Below are 19,934 nucleotides of genomic sequence, written 5' to 3'. Positions count from 1 at the left end.
AAAATTAAAAAAAAAAAAAAAAAAAAAGCAACAAGAAACATACCGTTATGGCTTCCTTCATGGTGATCGGAGCGCTGGCGGCCGCCATGATGGCTCGATAGCAATAACACACGCGGATCTAACGAGACAGCACGAGAGAGATGGAGAAAGAAATCGGACGCCTATAAGCGGAAGTGAAGGCAAGGCGAGATCTGAGGCAACAACGAAACCCTCGGACCCTCGGAACGACAGAGGGAACTGAGAGATCTACAGAAGAGAGAAAGAGGGAGGGAAAGGGAGAGAGAGAGAGAGAGTAGAAGACGAAGAAGGAGAGAGTGGGAATATATAATCTGGCGCAACTTTGTTAAATGGAGAATTCAATGTAAAGATAATAAACCAGGAAGGCGTAATAAAATATATGAAAATATATATTCAAATTGTAAAATAAATAAAAAGTAAAAGCAAAAAATGGCTTAGAAAAATGGAGATGGCAACTGTGCCAGCTTTGCATTTATGTACGACTCCGGAGGCCCAAATGAACAAAATTGGATTTTCTTATTTTCCTTTTTTCTTCTTAAAATAATTATAATTACGATTTGGATTTTGGACACGGATTGTCATATTTATAACAATTAAAAAAATAAATAAACATATAATGTTTAGTTTAGATAATTATAGAGTGATTTTTAATTAAATTTTAACTTGACATTATTTTATAATGGTTTAGTATTTTTATTTTTTTATTTTAAAAAAATAAATTTATAAAACACTAATTCCATTTATATATTTATTTATTTTGTTATTATGTTCTCCAATTTCAACTCAAATGTTAAAAACTAATATATATATATATATATATATATATATATAATTTTATTCATATAATCGGACTAAAATTCAAATATTTAGTTAAAAATAATTATAAAATTAAGTTTTCAAAATTCAAATGGTTATTTAATGGGTCCAAAGTTTTCATTTATAACACGAGAATCATCCGGTTTCTAAAAACAAAATTTAGAATTTTATTTCTGAAGTTGGGAACATTGCAATCTTGATGGTACACCTTTAAAGGCAGCAGGCTGGGCCTAGCATGAAACATTTGGCCCATCTTCAACTTGGGCCTGTTACTCAGCCGCCATTCTAGATAAATTCGAATGTTGGGCCATCTATACGGGCCCAAGTAATAAAAAGATTACACGAACCGAACCGGAAAAGAGGGGGGATTTGTTAGGAGTCGGAAATGATACGTGTGTAAATGAACTCGTTCCAGGTGTCGGGCAAGCCAGGCAGGCACCAATGGATGCAATCGGCGTAGGTGGCGGGGTCGGCCTGCTGGTCGGGGGTCAGCATTTTGCCCTGCCGTATGGTGTAGACGGAGGTGTGGGCGTCTTTCCGGTACTCGGAGAGGGCGGTGATGTTGATGAAATGGACCGGCACTTTAATTGTCTGTGTTACGTTCATGGCGATGTAGAAGAGGCGGCGGTCGGTGCCCACTTCTAGCGGCGCCGTCATGTTTAGTACTGGCATTGTCTCTTTGGCGCATTTTATCCCATCTGGGTTGTTCCAATCCAAGCTCCTGTTTCGCGAAAGCCAAACAAAAACCAACAATGTTTTACACTTCTGGTCGCTTAGGAGGATGTATTTGAGTCCCTTTGTTTTAAATATTAAGCTACATTAATAGTGATTGTAAATAATAATAATAATAAAAGAATAAATAAGAGAGAGAAAAAATACTTGATATGAAGAGGAGACATGCTGCTGAAGAAAACTGTGGTGCGATTAGGGTCCACGTTTTCTTCTACCCATCTCATCCATGTATTCAACACTCTTCCATACGCTACTGGCCGTTCGATTTCATCAAACTCTGTGGATCCTTCCTCAAACGAACCACGCCTAATTGTAATTAATTAATGATTAAACTTAATTAATCGAGGATATTATGGAATTGAAAGTAAGAAAAATACTTACAGAACCTTCATGGTGAAAGTATTCATCCACCAAATGTAAGTGTTGAAGACGAGATAATCCACGTTCTTCCAATTCTCTCCATGCTTGTCTATGGACTCCGGCATGATGATCCGGTTCAAAATGCTGTGCATCTTTGGATCATCTGAATTTGACTCTACCAAAAACGGGGCCCAGTAGAATTCCACCGTAGCATTGTAGTCCTGCATGTACACGATCATTCCCCCCCTTCAATTCTCTTGTTTCTTCCATATAAAGCAATTCCGAAACCAAACCCATTACTCAAAAGATGCCAATTTTCAATTTCAAAGCTCCAAAAAGAAATCACTAAATTAACGAACAAATTTAAAAAAATGCCGTCTTAATCACCATTATTGTTAAATATGCCCAAGTTGTTTAATGAATTGAATACCGAATATTTGAAAGCATTCAAATTGGAGTAATCGACAAAGGAAATTAAAAGCGAAAGAGAAAGAGAACGAAATTTATACGTGAAGTTTAAAGACGGCGAGTGAACCGGTCTTGTTCAAGCTTTTTCTGCCCGGAGGAATCACTGATTGAACCAAACAAACCATGGATTCCCATTGGTTTCTGTTCAATGAATCTCCGACGAACATCAGCCTTTTTCCCCTCAGTTTCTCCAGAAGCAATCGGGGTTTGAATCTAAAACAAGAAACCCATTAAGGTTAAGTAATTCAATAGAGATTTTCAAAGGGAAAGTTTAGAGTTATTACTTGGGCAAGGAACAATCTCTGGGTTGCCATCTCCAATTCTGAAACAGAGAATCTTTTCTTCCATTTCTCAAGCAAGTAACTTGAGCTGTCAGAAATTCACATTCATCTTCTTTATACAGAGGATAAGAAACGTTGTCGAAAACCCAATCCCCGTTATACAAATCGCATTCTTCAGGGGGTAATTCGACATCGTCGTCATCAACTTCTTCGGCCACCGCCGGCAATTGTTCGAGCTTCTGATTTCTCTGTTCTTCATCTTCCTTCAAAACACTCGATTTCAGATTAACGGATTCATCAGATTCTAATTCTGATTCTGATTCTTCTGTATTGGTTCCGAGCTGGAATCTCGAACTCTCGGAAACCTCAGTTTGAAGGGCGTTGTGAACAGGGGAGCTCTGTTTTTGGCTCTGTTCTTGAACCTTCTCTGTTTTTGGGCTGGAAAATGGGAATTCGGCGATGGACTTCACGTCTTCATTGTACATGAAAACCCCAAATATAAAAACGGAGAAAACGACAGCAAATATGGAGAGATTGTTGTTCTTTCGCGCCTTCATTGCAGCCATTTCTGAAGAGAACAGAGAGAGCTTGCGGCGAGATGGCTGCATTCGAGAAGAAGAAAAAGAAAGCGATTAAGGGGAATGAAGAGAAGAATGGAAGAAGGAAGGAAATATAGAGAAAGCAAAGAAGGCGAGGACGACATGGATTGAGGTTTAGAGAGAGAAAGAGAGAAACTTTACGTTGAGAATTAGGTTTTTGTTGGTGTAATTGAGGTTGGGTGAAATGGGTTTGTCTCAGAAGAAAGAACAATCGCTTCTTTTTCCCTTCTGGTAGGAAGAGGAGATGTCTTTCTCAGTGTTTTGTTCATCATTTTCTCTAAACAATGGCCGCAGAAGAGAGAGAAAGAGAGCTAGAGAGAGAAAGAGGAGTGATCTCAAAGTTTATGAATTTTCATTTTTCTGTTGGTTCTGAGCTGGTTTCGAATCTGAGTTGGTGAAAGCGTGGAAATGAAGGTCCCTGTAGAGCATTGATCTGACGGCCATACTCTGTCTCATCTATGGTTGGGCCCTTCCAGATGGAGGGTCCCGATTCCTTCCTGCCCCTTGTACTCGCTATCTTCGTGGGTCTCCTTGTGGATATGATCTATTCAAATGAAAATCTTATTCAATCTATAAATATTGTGAAGCATTGAGAAAGAATTGTAAGAAGATTGCTATATTAAATGATGTTTAAAAGAGAGGGAGGTTGGTAGAAGTAAACATCTAAGCTGAATTAGAAGGTTAAATCTGTCCAAACCCAATGTAATTTAGGAGAAATTTTCATTGGAAATTATTAGAAACTTTATGTGTGAGAAAAGTAAGTGCTAAGGAAAGCAATGGCCTACTCTCCTCTCTCTCTCTTTTTGTGTTTGACACAAAATAGAGATATTTTTTTGAGTGTCACTCCATTTCTTTTTTAGGGTAGTTTGATGGGTGAGACATCACTTTATTTCCAAGCTAAGACACCTTTGGTCCAAGAATGTTTGAATGCACTAAAATTTTTAGGTTCATATGGGTAAATGCATTAAAAAAGGGTAAATGTTAGCGGGCTGTAGTGCTACAATTAGTGACAAACTTACTTTGGGAAAAAAAATGTATTAGTAGCTTATATGTCATGGGAAATGGGAAGGTTACAATTCTAAAAATGTAGTACTAATTATATAGTATAGGAAGTTTCCACGTACGAAAATATGAAATTCAAACTCATGTGACAAGCCACGAACTTGAAAGAATCACTAATGAAATTCTACATCTAGAAGTTCGTGTTGGCTTCCTACTCCTAGAGTGATGGAGTCTGCTTTAATATGTGTAAAGATTTAAGTTTGTGTTCTAGAGATCTTCGAACTTTAAACGAATTGAAAGAGGGATTAATAAAAGCAAGACAAGAACAGTTAAAAAGTTGGTGGAGTTGGCACACCTGAACTGTAAGCTGTGAAAGCGTTGGTTTAAATGGAATGGTTAAGGATTGTTTGCTTCTTCATGTCTCCTATTCGAAAGTAGTTGCAGAGAGGTAGCCCCTACCACTTCCACGTGTGGCTTGGATTTGACCTGCTGCTCATCCTCCTCGCAAGTTCCTACCATATTGGGAACCAAAATTGCTTATAACTCAGGCCAAAAGGAAGAGAAAAGAACAAGCAAAAACAACGACAATTGGCTTATAACTTGCTGAACTTAATCACGCAACTAAATACCATATCTTACAGAACATAACCTTGAAAAAGAAAACGCAACAAAAACTTATGGGGATTTACAGGCTAAGCAAGATTTCTTACTACATTACATGACACTGCATTTAACATCTTAGCTAGAACACGACCACGACGTTGGATCTAAAATGATTCTCCGGGGAAGACAGATTTCTGCTGTTTTTTCCTCCAAGGAAAGCTCCTGATCATAGGCAGAGAGTTTGACAATGGAGTAATTAGAGAGTATGCGTGTTCTTTTGACTTCTAAGAATTTTCTGCTTAGGACTTGCTCCATCCAATCATCTACTTCTGTATTACCATATGAAATATAGGCAGCTGCAAGCAATTGTTCCATCACCTTTGAGTCAATTTCAAGCATGCATTCTGAGCCAAACACACTATGGAAGATCTTCTCAACTTCCCGTTGAATTTTCTCAGCTAGAGAATCAAAATCAAATGGCTTGAAAACTACTACTTGATCAATGTAGTTACAGAAATCTTGTAACCATGTTTTGATCTCAAAAGTGGAGTCATCATCGGGGCAGTCCCCATCGATATCGTGTTCCACGTCTTCTTCTGCAGGCCGATTCAAATCCAGGTACTTGTTTGATGTCTTGTGACACCGTTTCACCAGTTGATCTGAAGATTCTTCTATGACATTGAGCTTCCTTTTGTTCATGAAGAATGGGTTGGAGACAGTCTTGGTTCGGTTTGCTTGATCTCCAAAGCTAGAATCAACTTTTATCTGTAGCGACCAGCTTTTCGCTTTCAAGAGTCTTTCTTCAGAATACTTGGACATTTTCTCGTCGGGAAAAATCATTTGTTGTTTAGTACACAAGGACGTCGATGTCATCATGAATATCGCATTCTTAATGCTAACTTCTCTGCCTTGCAGGTCTGAGAGTTTACCAGTTCGAATAGCTTGTGACAATCTATTTTGATCAAGAAGTTCAGCCTTGTCAACATTTTCAAGCATAATGACCGACAAAGGTTGCTTCCTCAACTCAGCCGCAACGAAATCCAGAACAGTTTTCCCTCTGAATTCTGGGTTGTTACTTCTCATACGAGGGCATCCACGAAGCGTATCGGGATTGATCGTCACATCTTGGGAGCTCAAGTCAACACATACGAACTGATCCTTGTTTCCATACAATATCTCAGCAAGAGCAATAGCAACTTTTTTTTTACCAAACTTATCAGGACCAATAAAGTTGAACCATATGTCCCCCCTCAAATGAGATCCATGGCGTTTTTCGCTTCTGGTTTGGTGTTGGGATATCGTTTGACTAACGATGCTCACAGCGTGATCTTGCCAGAAAACTCTTTCCTTGAGCAATCGAAAGAGCATCTTCACATCCATGGCATTCATCTGTCCTATTTGTTCAGGGCTGGAACAGGATGAAGATAAAGTGAAGACATTACAGACTTTACCATTAAGCAAATCAACATTTGTTGAACAGCAGCCTTCGGCATTAGGATTTAACGGTTTCTTCAGCTTATTACTGGTAGGCAAGGAAACTATCCCCAACCCTAAATCTGTCATGACAGACCCTGCTGATGGGGGAGACGTTCGACTTTCATCATCGACACTGGAAATTGACAGGCTGAAACGAGATTTGCCGCCCCTTAACTCGAGATCTTCAGTTTTAGATGTTTCTTCCTGCAGTTTGGATAGGAGATTCTCGTTACTCGGCTTGCCAGATAAAGGAAAGGTGTTTGATCTTGAGAGAGAAATCTTTGGTAAATCCATGAAATTTCTGGAGTTCAAATCAGCAGATGAATCCTGGTGTGATGAAATACATGCATTATGAACAGCAGCACGTTCCTTTTTATCTTCAGCGACTCGGAAGTCCACAATCATCGGAAACACGTGTGCTTCTTTTAATGGTTGACCGTGATGAAGACGCTGGCATATATTGTCCCATTTCTTTTGGAACCCTGCAATTTTGGCACTCAATACCAGTCCATCATCTCTGGTCTGCACTGAAGACGTATGAACTAGCTTTTACACAAGAAAAGCAGAGAATTCTCTAAAGTAAACTACATTATCAGTCCTCACAACTTTAAGAACAAAAGAAATTGGTTGTTATGGAAATTCTCAATTAGTATAGCCTCTATTCAAATTGAACATATCTTATAACATGAAAAACACTACCATATACTGAGAATTGAATTTGAAAGCAAATACTCACCTTCGCATCGAATCCATCCGAGTTGCTAAGTTCAGTCATTTGCATCCAAGAAGGCAAGCTAGATTGGTACTGCTCGGATAGAGGGGGTGTAAAAACGCCTTTTGAAGCAGCAATCACTTCGTCTTCACAGTTTTTGTCACATTGAAGACAGCGGGAACGATGTTGGCCTGAACCGCTCAAAGGGATACTTGCATCAGAAGGTGTCGAAAAGAACCCCCCAAGTGGAACAAATGATCCCATCAAACTGTAGTGACAAAGAGGATAACCATAAGATCCAAGAATCCAAAGTTACAAACGAAACAGAAAATGGTTGGCTTCTTAAGATTTATGGAAGAAAAAATGTAATAGTCCAAGTCCAATGATAGCACATATTGTCCTCTTGGGTTTTTCTTTCGGGCTTCCACTCAAGGTTTTAAAGCGCGTCTACTAGGCAGAAGTTTCCACACCCTTATAAAAAATATTTCGTTCCTCTCTCCACCATCGTGGAATCTCACAAAAAAAAAAAAAAAAAAAAATGACAGAAATGTTTACAAACGAATGTACAATTCATTTCAAAAATTTTGATGAAGCAGAGACCTTTTAACTACGGACAACTTTGGAAACCCAGAATCAGCAAGAGATTGAAAAATCTTCTACAAGTTCATGTTAATGCAGATATCAAGCTCTCAAATTTACAGAAAGTTAGATGGAAAGATCAATAAAATAATGATATCAACAAAATCAGTATCAATTAGTATTTAAACTTATATTCATCTAAATTCTATGGAATTGTATGATAATCTCAAGTAAAAGACATTACACCCTCGTATTATAGATGCAAACCTTTCCATTTATAGAAATCTTGACATGTTAGGTGAGCTTTTTTACTCTATCCAACTTCTCAAACAATCGAATAATTTTATAAATGATCAAGTTTCAGGGTGAAAAGGCATGAATTTCCATGTGTAAGGCAGGCTAGATCTTAAAAGAGAAAAAGACAGAGATCTAAAATGAGATAGACAGCTGCCGTCATCCAGGTGTTATATCTTATTTGAACTACCAGTATTGACTACTTGTAAGAAACAATAAAATAAACCCAATACTCAAAATTCATGAACAAGAAAATCTTATAAAATTCTAAAAGCAAATTCCAAGAAAGATTTGGAGTCTGACCTGGACCTGGGATATGATTCAGGTCTGAGAGAAGTTATGGGCAAGAGATGTAAATCCCAGTCCTTCTCAATCGAAGGAAATTTAGTAACCAATCTCATGTAAGTTTCATAGCTTGCAGCTGCGCCAATCAACCAAACTTTATCGCCATGAACGTCGACCAACTTTTTCAAGTGGCCGACGACATGGCTTGCTCGGTCATCGGAAGAATTATCGTCGACGAGTGCATTCAAGTCTCCGAAATTTACTATCAATCCAGGCCATGGCGACTGCTCCACCATCTGAATGACCTTCACGAATCTCACATTCAAAGACCCCATTTCGGAATTCTCAGACAAAAACTTAGAGAAATCGTTCTCGAGGGAAACAGTTCTCACACCGACCAATTCCTCCGGCAAGAACTTGTTGTTCCGTTTATCGACGGCCTCCGTGAAGCTCTCGAGAGCAACGTAAGCAGATACTCCGATGAGTAGAGGATTCCTTCCTCTGTTTCTCCCCAAAACCTGTCCGATTCTGCGATTGTTTTCGTTGTCGTCCCGATCGCGGAATCCGGAAAGTGGAAACAAGAAACCCCGACGATTAGGATCGGAATAGTCCATCAAATTACAGAGGAACAAAGGGGGGCCTCTAGCGCGAGAGGAGTAGCGAAGAAGCTGAGGGAAAGGACGAATAATAGCAAGCTTGATTTCGGAGCTCCGAAATCCAGCTTCGCCGAAAACCCTACTGACGACAGGATCGTCGAGAATGGAAAGAAGAAAATGCTGGAGCTCGACTTTGACGCAAGCAATGGAGGACTGTTGAGAGAGCTGGTGGTACAAATGTAAATTCTCCGGCTGCCGGCGCTGGTTAGCCTGAGAACGCTTAATGGCAGCCATGAGGGAGTTGGAGACGGGAGGGTCATTGGAAAGTTGAGTGGAGGGGACACGGTCGAGAGAGACGCTGAGACAGAGCTCGAGGGCTTTGAATTGAAGACGAGGGAAGTAAGCGGAAGTTTTGCGGGCGCGTGCACATGCGTCACGAAGCGCGGAGGAGGGAAGAGAGAGAAATGCGGATATGGCGTGAAGCGACGTCGTCTGAGCATGCCCACGGCGGCGCGCCACCGCCACCGCCTCGTCCAGCGCGTGTGCAGCATCTGGTGCTAAGCATTGCCGAGCTGAACTTACCGCCGTAGGCATCACCGCCGAGCATACAAAACCCAACAAAAACCACCTCAAATTTAGATTCAAATAAAAAAAAATATATAATTTTTTTTACAAAATCTACCAATTCTTCGTGTTTTCTTTTTTAATTCAGAAAATCATGGAAAAGAAAAGAAAATGATATGAAATTATAGAATAAGAAAGATAGAAATATTAAAATGAAATATATATATATATATATAAGGAAAAAGAAGGAGGGGATGACGTGGCAAGAGGAATGACAATGGTGGTGAAATGTGGGGGCCAGCAATAAGTGTGGGGCATTGTCTTCCAGAAGGCATTTTACAACAGGAACAGGGATCGAACATGGCAATGGCATCTTTCCCCGTCTTTTTCTCTTATTTTTCCATCTTTTTTTTTCTTCCTCAATTTTAAAATAATAATAAATATTTAAAATGATTTGGAAGTGAAATTATTTTTGTAAAAAAAAAAAAAAAAAAAAAATCTTACTGTAATTGTATCCACCAAACAGGGGTGGGTGGGGCCCAGGACACAACATTGGTGACTCACACTCAGCTGTGGGTCTGCTTGTGCTGTCATATAAGTTTCTCTTTTGATGTATGCTATTTTAGGTGCTTGTGGGATGAGTTGACTCACCAACCACTTCCAGGCAACTCGCCATTCCAGGCATGGTGTTCATGCCCACTCCCCAACCCACACTAACACCCTCTATATTCCCTTTCATTCCCCTTTTTCTTTTGTAATTTGATTGTGTTGGGATAGATTGGATTTGATCATCGTGTTTAATGGGTCCGGAGTTCAATAAAATTATATTTAAAAAGTTGAAAGAAAGAGAAGTCATACTCAAACTCGAACCACCACCATACACATTCCTTTCATACGAAAAGAGGTTGAATTCATTTCAAATATCCTTTTAGAATATGGACCCTCCCTCTTTTTTTTCCTTTCTTTATAGTGTCGTAGTCATGTAAAGTAGAATGCATATCAAGGACATGTCAAATATCGATCCAACATCTAAATTTTCTTTTTAATCCAAGATAAACTATTTTCTTCTTTCTTCGTTTCGCCCTGGATTACTCTCGGGTCCTCACGAGAGGAAGGGCCGAGGGGAGGGAAGGAGGCTCAGCTTTGATTCTCCAAACCTTTCAATCTTAAACTCTCTCTGTTCCTCTCACCCTTCATCTTTGAATATATAATTATATAGAGTTGACTCAGCCACTCAAAAGGGCCAAAGTAAATGTGATGATATTGGTAAATTAGTATTCTCTATGAGCTGTTCTCTTGTTAAACCTATCACAACCTGTCCTCCCCACTTGGCTCTTTCTTTCTAACTTTTCCTCGAAGCAAATATTTACAATTGAGGAAGGTAAAGTGGAGCATACAAAAGAGGTAAGTTTTCATTCGAATATGTGGTCTCCTCGTATGGATAGAATTCAAGTGGAGTGACTACTCGTAGTTCTCTCTAGTAGCTCGTAGCTATTATTGTATACATACAGATAACAAGATATTGATTGTACGTTTGTCAGAAGCTCTTTCTCTCACGGTTGTGTACCCTCCCACGTTTGATGGGGGGAAAAGCTTTGGATTTGAATGAATTAGAAGCAACTCGTTCAAGTCTGAGTGAGAAGGAAGACATAATCACAAACATTATTTCAAACAATCAAACACTAAAAATATGAATGATAACCAGATAGTGAGTATCAAGAATGGGTTTGGGATATCAATTTGGATGAGTTTTTAAACGTCGAAAGAATATTTCCAAATAAACCACTATACATAAATTCCTAAAACAAGACAGGACACACATAAATCAAGCTCTCATTAACCAAAAAAAAAAAAAAAAAAGAACAGATCCTTATCCCATTAAGTCATGATAATCTGCTCAAAGAAAACAATTGATTATAGAATTCACACTTCAAATACAAACCTCAAGCAGTCCACATGCATCCTTTCCTATTGAGGTTTCAGTAGTTAAAGATGTAGGCCCAGCCAAAACGATTCTCTCTTTGATTTTGGTGGGGGAGGGGTTGAATCCTAAGCTTATTATCTTTGGAATAACAAAGAGTATAAAGTATTTTTCCACTATAGAAGCAGTCTTCACTTGTTCTAAATATGAATTCGTAGGTTCTTTGCTCCCACTAAAGCTATTGGGAAAGAAGGATGTGTGTGTGTGTGTGTGTGTGGAGCTAATCGGCCTGCGATAGAGATAGGAAAAAGAGAGAGATTCTAGGAATAGAGAACCCACAAAGACTTTGCATTATTTTCTGTCAAAAAGCATTTGGCTTTTAGCTACACGTTGTTTTCCTTTTCTTTTTCCCCTTCCCTTTTCTGCTTTGCTTTTACCTTGCAATAATTAAGGTTGTTTCGATCCAATTTTTAAGTACAACCGCCTAAGCAATTCAAATTGTTCCCAACCCAATCAATTAGCTACAATATTCTAACAATAACTTGCTCAACTAAGTTTAAGCAGACCCAAGAATGTTTTTACTAAAGAAGAGGGGGAAAAAGGATACAAACGAGATCTTCAGTAGCGTAACTTTTAGGCATATAAATAAGATAAATAGAAAGAGACAAAACGACATAGCTTTATTTATGGAGTCTCGCAACACCAACACCTACACGATCTGCTCTGGATTCTTGTTGCTGACAACATATTAATTCATTACAAAGTTTGGTCATTTCTCACTGTCAATTCACAAGACATGGAAGTGAAAGGTTGATCTGGTAGATTTAACCTGAAGGTTTTACTTGTTTAACTCCCTTGGGCTATACCTCGTAAGAATCTGACAAGTAAATCTAGCCTACAAGAAATAGAAAGCTATGAATGAATTTCCCCCATGTGATAACCATATTGGAGGAGAAAGGACTGATTTAATGAAGTGCTCAAAAGTGGTGGGGGAAGGGGGGGGGGGGACTATGCATATCTGCCAGCAGTAGCTGTCATACATGACAATATTCAATAATGCCATGGTAAAGGAGATCAGGTGGGGCTGTGATAATAAATATATAAATACAGAATAAGTAGCAAATTAGTCCTTATGGTTTGGAGGTAGTTAGAATCTGGTCCTTATTTAATGTAAAGCTGCTTTGGTCCGTTACGTATTGCCATCAATCTCATGGGGAGAGGTTTCCACATCCTTATAAGAAATGTTTCGTTCTCCTCTCCAACCGATGTGGGATCTTACAATCCACCCCCCTTGGAGGTCAGCGTCCTCGTTGACACACTGTTCAGTGTCTAGCTCTGATACCATTTGTAACAGTCCAAGTCCACTGCTAGCATATATTGTTTGCTTTGACTCGTTATGTATTGCCGTCAGCTTATGATTTTAAAACACGTCTACTAGAGAGAGGTTTTCACACTCTTATAGTTTTAAAACACATCTACTATGGTTTTAAAATGCATAAGAGAGGTTTTCACACTCTTATAAGAAATACTTTTTTCTCCTCTCCAACCGAGGCGCGATCTCAAATTATGAGAGTTTCAAAAATCATAGGGGTGAAATTCTAACTTTCTCCCAACCATAGGTACAGAATATGCAATTTAACCACAAAACACACAAACAAATATATATTAAAAGAAAATGGGTTTACATTCTTTGATATGTTAGTGAAAGGTAAATGGCAGAAGATCTGTCAACTAGATCTTAAGCAAAAGCAGATCAGAAATTCTTGAACTCAATCCTTCCTATCTCAAATAACAGTTATTTTTGTCTTTGAACAAATGAGATTTTCTACAAGAAACTCTTAGAGCTGGACAATCAAATGAGGAAAATAAAGTCCTACAAGTAAAAGAGAGATTAGTTGTTTCTTTTGGGGACCAGAAACACTGCAGAAATTCCTTTTCAACAAGTTTCCACTCAAAAACTAAATAAAGAAGGAAAAGATAATAGAAGTTTAGAACATTTAGGGAAGATATTCAACCTTCCTCTCACTTCAGCAATTGAAAACTAGTAAGCATCATTACTGAATAAGCTTTTTCCAATAAAGAGTGATGGGATTTGACTTTGGTCCAGTAATCCAAGTGGCCAACTTCCTATTAGTCATGTTGTTGAATCAGGCTGCCAACTACTAAACGTCTCATTGGTCAACTAAAAAAAAAAAAATACTGAGCTAGAAAGAAAGCAATATAAGGTGCATTTCTTGTAGTAAATGGACCATTAGCAAATGGGTTGGGCAAATTATTGGTGCTTACTTATCACGACTTTTACTGCTCCATGATCCTTAATTTCCTATAACTAATACTCGGCATGGACACAGAGGCCCAATGAATGGATCTTCGGGATGTCCTGATAATATGAACGAACAAGATGGTTTAGCCTTTAAGATCTAAAAACAGAATTCTTGCAGAACCCAAATTTACTATCCACTACCTTAAAAAATAAACTTCTAGGCACAAATATAGTAAAATCCGTATGAATCTCGGCACGATGATTCAACGTGCTTGTCACATAAAGGGTGGTGGACATGACTTCACTCTTTTATTTCTCTTTATATTTTTTGACACTTGCGGAATTTGTTTGATTTTGTAGTAATTGTTCTGATTCATAATGCGTTAGGAACAAGGTTGTCATAGTTGCAAAATCCATCGATGCTATAAATGGATGTTCTATTTATGATATGACACCAACCACTATAAATTTCATGAAGAACACCATAGCCCTCTAACCAATGATGACCAACGCCAAAACAAAATATTTAAAGGTCGATAGTTCAATCAATAGCATAGATCTCAACCCCCTCTTTTCCTAAACCATTGTTACTATAATTGTAAATAATTTCAACCAAATAAAGAAAAAAGAGAAACAAAATGAAGAAAAAGTATATTCCAGAGTTGATTAACCGCACCAGAGCTTAGGCTAATGAATGTGTAGAAACAGCATTGGAAAAAGCTCCGCCCACTAGCATCTTTATGCTTTATAATGCTTCAATCACTACAAAAGTGCAGCAAAATACTAAATAATATCCTCCCGGAAAAAGGAACAGGAATTTGAATTGTTTGACTATGAATGTGGGCATACCTATTCCTCGGCAGGGAAATCCCTGGACTGTGGAAAAAGCACGTAAAAAATAAATTATAAAGATGTTGAAATTTGTGTGGAAGGAAAAAGAATTGAAAATGAAAGGAAAGGAAAGAAGAGGCGATATTAGTTTGTGCTTAGTGGGGAACCTGGTTCTTACGCCATTACCTTCCTTGATTGGGACACACTTTCGCTTCCCCTTCCACTTCGTACTCCATTTCTTCCTCTGTTTACAAAACTTTGGCCAATTCAGTTCAACAAATCAGAAAAAGATAAATCCAGTTGAAGCAAAAACGAATCAAACAATAATTTCGATCGAAAAATCCTCCGATTCTTGGAATGCTTGTTCTCCTGTTAAATTCGCATATCCACATTCTATTCAATATTGCAGAGATTTTCTTATTTTTTTCTAAAAAAATCACAAGAACTTGGGCTGTACAAGAAAAGTAATATGTTAGAAAAGCCCAGACCAACTTGATATGGGCTTGTCTCAAGCCCAATATTGGGCTGTGTATCCACGTATTCAAGTACTCCCAACAGACGTCACCACCTACTCTAAATATTTTAGTTTAATCGTATACCAAATTTCTTAACTACTAATTAATTTTATAATCCACCTTTCAATTTCTAATCTTCAAAGATGCCTCCAAGCTTTGTTAATTTGTCCAATTTTTTTAAATAAAAATTTAATAAACCATCCAAATCTCAATATCCATTTGTTGGATATTAATATTAGTGTATTATTTGTGACCAAACTTTATATTAAAAAAATTAACATTTTTCAAGTTTTTTTCATTAATCAAATCATTAAGCTGTCTAAAGAGTAACAACTACCCGTATTTAAATTTAATATAAAATATAACAAATTTAAATGTCAAGAACTCCGGATCGTGGACTATTCAACCTGAAATTATAAATTATGGTCAAAATTTTAGTCAAACAAACTTGCTATTATTTATTTATTTTTTTTGTCCTTAAGAAAACCCGCCTATAAAATCAAGTGCCTCACACAAATGACCAAACCGAGAGAGCAAGATCGAAAGCACAATTTCTCATTCGAAATATGAAAGTGGTTAGGTCACAACAAGTCCGATGAAAGAGGAGTGGCTCTCTAAAAAATTGGGAGTTGCTCGAAATCTGTCAAATACGAGCTTTTTCTTCTATACTCAATTTATGGTCTACCAATATGAATATTAATTAATAAAAAAGAAAAGAAAAGTGAAAAAAAACGTACAGTCACATGCAAAGGGAGATAAAAAAGTGAGAAGAAAAAAAAAAAGGTGCTTGTGTGAGTGATTTTAAAAAACCAACCATAATGGCCCTGCGGTGGGTGCATTGCTCCATCACAGCCACCCCCCTAAAAGTCCTCTTAATTATTATTTTTTCATTTATTATTATTTATTCACTCTACCATATTTAAATTCTTCAATTTTTTAATTCCAATAAATTCTAAACGAAAGTATTCAAATTCAATTTAAAACAAAATATGATTAATTATAATATTTTATTTTTTAATTATAATATTCAATTTAACCTTTCATTTTCATACTTTTGAATTTATGTCTATTTCATCATTGCATTTGAACGCATCGTTTTCAATATAACCACTTTTCATTAATAAGGGTATGGTTAAAAATCATTTGTAACATCAATTTATGTCCGTATCATGTCGTCGATATTCAATGCATTTAACACCACTTTGTAAATAGAAGAAACTATTCCGTTAAATTTCTTTGTATATAGAAATTAAATTATTATAAATATGTATAGTACGAATATAACTCAAATTTAGTGCGATCATTCTCTAAACCTTAAATAAGTTATGATTTTTCTTTTTCTTCGTGCAACCAACCATATAATATCAGTCAATTAAATATAAATTTGAACTAAAAAAATATATATATACCAAAACTATAAAAAAATTGAAAGAGGTTGAAAAATAAATATAAACAATTAAATTATATATATATATAAAGAAGAAAAAAGGGAGTGGAAAAGTTGAAATGAATTCGGTCCCCAACGACTACAAAATCTTGTCGCGAAAAATAAAAAGAAAAAAGAAAAAAGAAAAAAAGAAAAAGAAAATTGAAATAGGGCGTATATTAATCCACGTGGATAATCGTAGCGTCCATAATGAAAAGGGACCCACCAATCAAAACCCCTTAAACCCAGGTTAATTCATTTTGAAAGTTGCTAATCTGGAAATCATGGGCGCCCTTCGATTGCTTCAGTTTCACAGAACATTCAAAAGAGAAAAGAAAAAAGGAAAAAAGTACATAAAACAGAGAGAGGAGGAGGGAGAGTGCGTGAAGGAGCAAGATAGAGAGAGAAAGGTCTGTGCAGCATGCAAATTCCGAGTCCTCCCAAAATAATTTCCACTTCCTTTAATCCAAATCTTCCAAATACCATTTTCACTCGTTTCTCTCGCACCCCGCCATCATCTCTCAAATTTTGAGCTTCTTTTTCCTTCATCCATGGCGGTTTCCGACGTTGAAGCAGTACTGCAATTTCTGAGGAAAAATGGGTTCTCAGAGGCAGAGTTCGCTCTCAAAAGGGATATGGTCGAAAAATCGAGATTAGGTTCTTTTGATTTTGAGAAATTCTTCTTTCCTATGGTTCCTCCTCCACCTCCCCTCAGAATTCCATCCGTTTCCAGGAAATTTCCCGCTCTTTCCAACGGCGACGGAGACGGAAACGATCGTTGTGGATCGAACTCTGTTTCCTCCGATGATGAGTTCGTGAGCTTGAGGTCTTCTACTTCTGATGTTTGCTCTTCTGGTAATGATTTTAAACGAATTGAATCAGATTTCAAATTCTGATTGATCATCATGAGCTTAATTATAAGATTCTTTGTTTGTTTCTGAAATGCGGAATGTCTCTTCGAGCAGCCTTAATCGTTGTGAGTTGAAGTGGAATGCTAAGCTTTCTTCGCTTTAATTTGTTGTTAGATCCATGTCTTGAGAAATGGGGTTTGAAGTGATTAGTGAACGAGATTACTTTTGTTCTTTAGTGTTCTTTCTTTATTTGCTTCCATTGATCTTTAGTGTTCTTTCTCCCAATCGATTTTTGTGTTTTGTTTTAGTTCAGATTGCTCAGAATATCTTTACTGTTGCAGAGTTCATCAATCCGTATGGTATTCCATCAGATTCTTCTTCAGATATTGCCTCTCAGTTCGACACGGCGCGCGATTACCATGAATTCGATTTGCCTTGGTATGATGAACAAGAGGATGTGAATTTCATGACACCCTCCTTTGAGGGTCAGGATTTGTTTGGCTGCCCAAGTGAGGATAAGTTCATAATGTCCACTGAGAGAGATGAACAATATAGTAGTTTATCAGCTCCGGAGAAGTCGATTCTTTGTTGTGCAGCTCCATCTAGTGATGAAAGTTTGCTCGAGGTCATAGATCATCCTTATTGTGTCGATAGATATAAGCAACTTGAAGGAGGCTTCGAGGGGTTTCCTGAGGATTCTATTCCTTTTTGCAAATGCTGTGCTGCCAATGGAGAGTTTTATAGCCAGAAGACTGCTGATTGTAGTTATCTGAATCCGAGTTTTAATGAAACAGTTAAAGACATTGCCACAAACTGTGATTCAGCTCCTTGTCGTGATTATTCGAAAGGGTTTGAAGATCACAATGATCCCCAAAATAAGTCGGTACTTAATGCAACCAGTAGCTATAAAGATGGAAGTCATGAAGTAGAGGATGAAGCCAATGAATCTGAAGCAGCTGCAGATGGAGATGGCGTTGCTGCTGACGAGCTCCCGATTTATAATATCTGCGACGACGAATTCGAAGTGTTTGATCTGAGAATTATACATAGAAAGAACAGGTTGGCTATCTTTTGCTGAAGTTTCCCTTATATCGTAGTCTAGAAACGATGCTTAAACCACTAAGCACTCGATGCTCATACGTTTTAAATATCTATTAAAGCTCGTGTGTTGCAGGTTGATATGTTGCAATGAGTTGTTCTGATGTATTATGCAATCTACAGGACTGGGTTTGAAGAGAGCAAGGATTTGCCTATTGTTCTAAATACGGTCCTTGCAGGCCGATACTACGTAACCGAGTACATAGGATCGGCCGCTTTTAGTAAGGTTGTCCAAGCACACGATCTTCAGACAGGAATCGACGTTTGCCTGAAGATCATAAAAAACGACAAAGATTTTTTCGATCAGAGCTTAGATGAAATCAAACTTTTAAAGCTTGTCAACAAACATGACCCGGCAGATCAGCACCACATTTTACGACTTTACGACTACTTTTATCATCAGGTCTGTTTTATCTGCTGCCCTCAAGCTTGCTTTGAACTTTCAAGTCGGATTAGTACGAACTTCGAGCATTCTTTAGCTCCACTCACTCTTACATGTAATGCAAATTCGACAGGAACGTCTCTTCATTGTTTGTGAGCTACTTCGATCGAACTTGTACGAGTTTCAAAAATTCAATCAAGAATCTGGTGGAGATGCTTATTTTACATTTCGTAGGTTGCAGGTATGTTCGGGTACGCTTAAACGTGGCTATGTTTTCTTAAACTTCGAAAAAGCTTACCAATTTTCTCTCGACAGTTCATCGCGCGTCAATGTTTGGAGGCATTGGAGTTCTTGCATCATTTGGGAATCATTCACTGTGATCTAAAGCCAGAAAACATTCTTATGAAAAGTTACAAACGATGCGAGATAAAGGTTATCGACCTTGGAAGCAGTTGCTTTCGATCAGATAACTTGTGCCTATACGTGCAGTCTCGATCCTATAGAGCTCCCGAAGTAATGCTAGGTCTTTCATACGATCCAAAGATCGACTTGTGGTCTCTCGGTTGTATCTTGGCTGAGCTATGGTCCGGAGAAGTAAGCTTTTCTTTCTCATATCCATATAAAACTCCGCTTCGAGTGAAACCAATCGACTTTTATACGTTAGATTTACTGGTCTGCCATGTTTTTTTTCAGGTATTGTTTCCAAATGAGGCAGTTGTAATGATCCTTGCTCGGATGATTGGGTTGTTCGGTCCGATCAACACAGAGATGCTGCTAAACGGACAGGAGACACACAAATACTTCACAGAAGAAAATGATCTGTATTATATGAATGAGGTTGGTGATAAAACATAATATTTTTCCATCCAAAGAACATTGATGACGTTTGAGAATTTGCATTTCAGGAAACGGATCAAATGGAACTCATCATCCCTGAAGAGACCTCCTTGGAGGATCATCTGCAGGTTTTCGACTCCGGGTTTGTTGATTTTCTCTCTAACTTACTCGAGATCGATCCAGAAAGACGACCAACTGCAAAGGAAGCACTTGCACACCCGTGGTTTTCGCAGTCGTACGAATAGCTGTTTCCGTAAATTTTTTTTGAAGAAATATTCATTACCCATCAATTAAATTAAAGAAAGGAATAAGAGAAAAAGAAGTTGGCTTCTGGTTTTGCATTTTTGTAGTTGTATATTCATGGAGCTTGTTTGTAAATTTGTGAAAGAACTTTGCATATAAATTTTGAAGAACAGTTTCTTGAA

At 37.8% G+C, this 19,934-nt stretch overlaps 4 protein-coding genes and 1 long non-coding RNA gene across 12 annotated transcripts in view; 1 reads left to right on the top strand and 4 right to left on the bottom strand.

Moving 5' to 3' along the window:
* Nucleotides 1-274, bottom strand: part of LOC111487380 (clathrin heavy chain 1) — a 12,862-nt gene extending 12,588 nt beyond the window's left edge. For both annotated transcript variants that reach the window (XM_023134762.1, XM_023134763.1), the window contains exon 1: nucleotides 44-274. In XM_023134762.1, coding sequence (XP_022990530.1) covers nucleotides 44-88 — 45 coding nt within the window. In that variant the 5' untranslated portion in view covers nucleotides 89-274. The remainder of the gene's footprint in view (nucleotides 1-43) is intronic.
* Nucleotides 272-19,934, top strand: LOC111487382 (serine/threonine-protein kinase ppk15-like). 4 transcript variants are annotated; one of them, XM_023134765.1, is made up of 8 exons: nucleotides 272-292; nucleotides 16,731-17,196; nucleotides 17,534-18,251; nucleotides 18,414-18,693; nucleotides 18,806-18,913; nucleotides 18,988-19,266; nucleotides 19,366-19,509; nucleotides 19,578-19,934. In XM_023134765.1, exons 2-8 carry the CDS (start codon nucleotides 16,893-16,895, stop codon nucleotides 19,752-19,754), a joined length of 2,010 nt encoding a protein of 669 aa, XP_022990533.1. In that variant the 5' UTR covers nucleotides 272-292; nucleotides 16,731-16,892; the 3' UTR covers nucleotides 19,755-19,934. The 4 variants fall into 4 exon arrangements, with proteins under 4 accessions (XP_022990533.1, XP_022990534.1, XP_022990535.1 ...); XM_023134766.1 differs by lacking the exon at nucleotides 272-292 and having other exon boundaries at nucleotides 16,913-16,998; nucleotides 17,075-17,196; XM_023134767.1 differs by lacking the exons at nucleotides 272-292; nucleotides 16,731-17,196 and having other exon boundaries at nucleotides 18,136-18,251; nucleotides 18,367-18,693.
* LOC111487384 (protein ESKIMO 1-like) lies at nucleotides 978-4,769 on the bottom strand. 2 transcript variants are annotated; one of them, XM_023134771.1, is made up of 7 exons: nucleotides 4,632-4,769; nucleotides 3,416-3,818; nucleotides 2,679-3,277; nucleotides 2,436-2,607; nucleotides 1,948-2,147; nucleotides 1,714-1,872; nucleotides 978-1,555 (listed from the first exon to the last, which is right to left on the bottom strand). In XM_023134771.1, exons 3-7 carry the CDS (start codon nucleotides 3,239-3,241, stop codon nucleotides 1,207-1,209), a joined length of 1,443 nt encoding a protein of 480 aa, XP_022990539.1. In that variant the 5' UTR covers nucleotides 3,242-3,277; nucleotides 3,416-3,818; nucleotides 4,632-4,769; the 3' UTR covers nucleotides 978-1,206. The 2 variants fall into 2 exon arrangements, with proteins under 2 accessions (XP_022990539.1, XP_022990537.1); XM_023134769.1 differs by having other exon boundaries at nucleotides 2,679-3,818.
* On the bottom strand, nucleotides 4,865-9,517 carry LOC111487381 (protein SMAX1-LIKE 6). Its single transcript, XM_023134764.1, has 3 exons — nucleotides 8,244-9,517; nucleotides 7,092-7,335; nucleotides 4,865-6,877 (listed from the first exon to the last, which is right to left on the bottom strand). The coding sequence occupies exons 1-3, from the start codon at nucleotides 9,413-9,415 to the stop codon at nucleotides 5,015-5,017; spliced, it is 3,279 nt and encodes a 1,092-aa protein (XP_022990532.1). The 5' UTR covers nucleotides 9,416-9,517; the 3' UTR covers nucleotides 4,865-5,014.
* Nucleotides 11,704-14,816, bottom strand: LOC111487385. Of its 3 annotated transcripts, none has more exons than XR_002719057.1 (4): nucleotides 14,587-14,793; nucleotides 14,419-14,445; nucleotides 14,246-14,331; nucleotides 11,704-12,201 (listed from the first exon to the last, which is right to left on the bottom strand). It is a non-coding gene; the product is annotated as an uncharacterized LOC111487385 (long non-coding RNA). The 3 variants fall into 3 exon arrangements; XR_002719056.1 differs by lacking the exon at nucleotides 11,704-12,201 and adding an exon at nucleotides 13,062-13,686; XR_002719055.1 differs by lacking the exon at nucleotides 11,704-12,201 and having other exon boundaries at nucleotides 14,010-14,331; nucleotides 14,587-14,816.

This window comes from Cucurbita maxima, unplaced genomic scaffold (assembly GCF_002738345.1).
Source record: "Cucurbita maxima cultivar Rimu unplaced genomic scaffold, Cmax_1.0 Cma_Scf00012, whole genome shotgun sequence".
Lineage (NCBI taxonomy): Eukaryota > Viridiplantae > Streptophyta > Magnoliopsida > Cucurbitales > Cucurbitaceae > Cucurbita > Cucurbita maxima.
Note: the sequence above shows the minus strand (reverse complement) of the source record. Positions and strands in the feature narration are given on the sequence as shown.

What these genes read in the sequence shown, in the direction of transcription:
- LOC111487382 (XM_023134765.1), top strand. Translation starts at nt 16,893, where the DNA reads ATGGCGGTTTCCGACGTTGAAGCAGTACTGCAATTTCTGAGGAAAAAT. An exon ending in ATTATACATAGAAAGAACAG is followed by an intron (nt 18,252 to 18,413) that starts GTTGGCTATCTT and finishes TGCAATCTACAG; the next exon opens with GACTGGGTTTGAAGAGAGCA. An exon ending in CTGAGCTATGGTCCGGAGAA is followed by an intron (nt 19,267 to 19,365) that starts GTAAGCTTTTCT and finishes GTTTTTTTTCAG; the next exon opens with GTATTGTTTCCAAATGAGGC.
- LOC111487381 (XM_023134764.1), bottom strand. Translation starts at nt 9,415, where the DNA reads ATGCCTACGGCGGTAAGTTCAGCTCGGCAATGCTTAGCACCAGATGCT. An exon ending in GAATCATATCCCAGGTCCAG is followed by an intron (nt 7,336 to 8,243) that starts GTCAGACTCCAA and finishes TTGTCACTACAG; the next exon opens with TTTGATGGGATCATTTGTTC. An exon ending in CGGATGGATTCGATGCGAAG is followed by an intron (nt 6,878 to 7,091) that starts GTGAGTATTTGC and finishes TCTTCAGTGCAG; the next exon opens with ACCAGAGATGATGGACTGGT.
- LOC111487384 (XM_023134769.1), bottom strand. Translation starts at nt 3,283, where the DNA reads ATGCAGCCATCTCGCCGCAAGCTCTCTCTGTTCTCTTCAGAAATGGCT. An exon ending in AGAGATTGTTCCTTGCCCAA is followed by an intron (nt 2,608 to 2,678) that starts GTAATAACTCTA and finishes TTCTTGTTTTAG; the next exon opens with ATTCAAACCCCGATTGCTTC. An exon ending in TCGCCGTCTTTAAACTTCAC is followed by an intron (nt 2,148 to 2,435) that starts GTATAAATTTCG and finishes GTGTACATGCAG; the next exon opens with GACTACAATGCTACGGTGGA.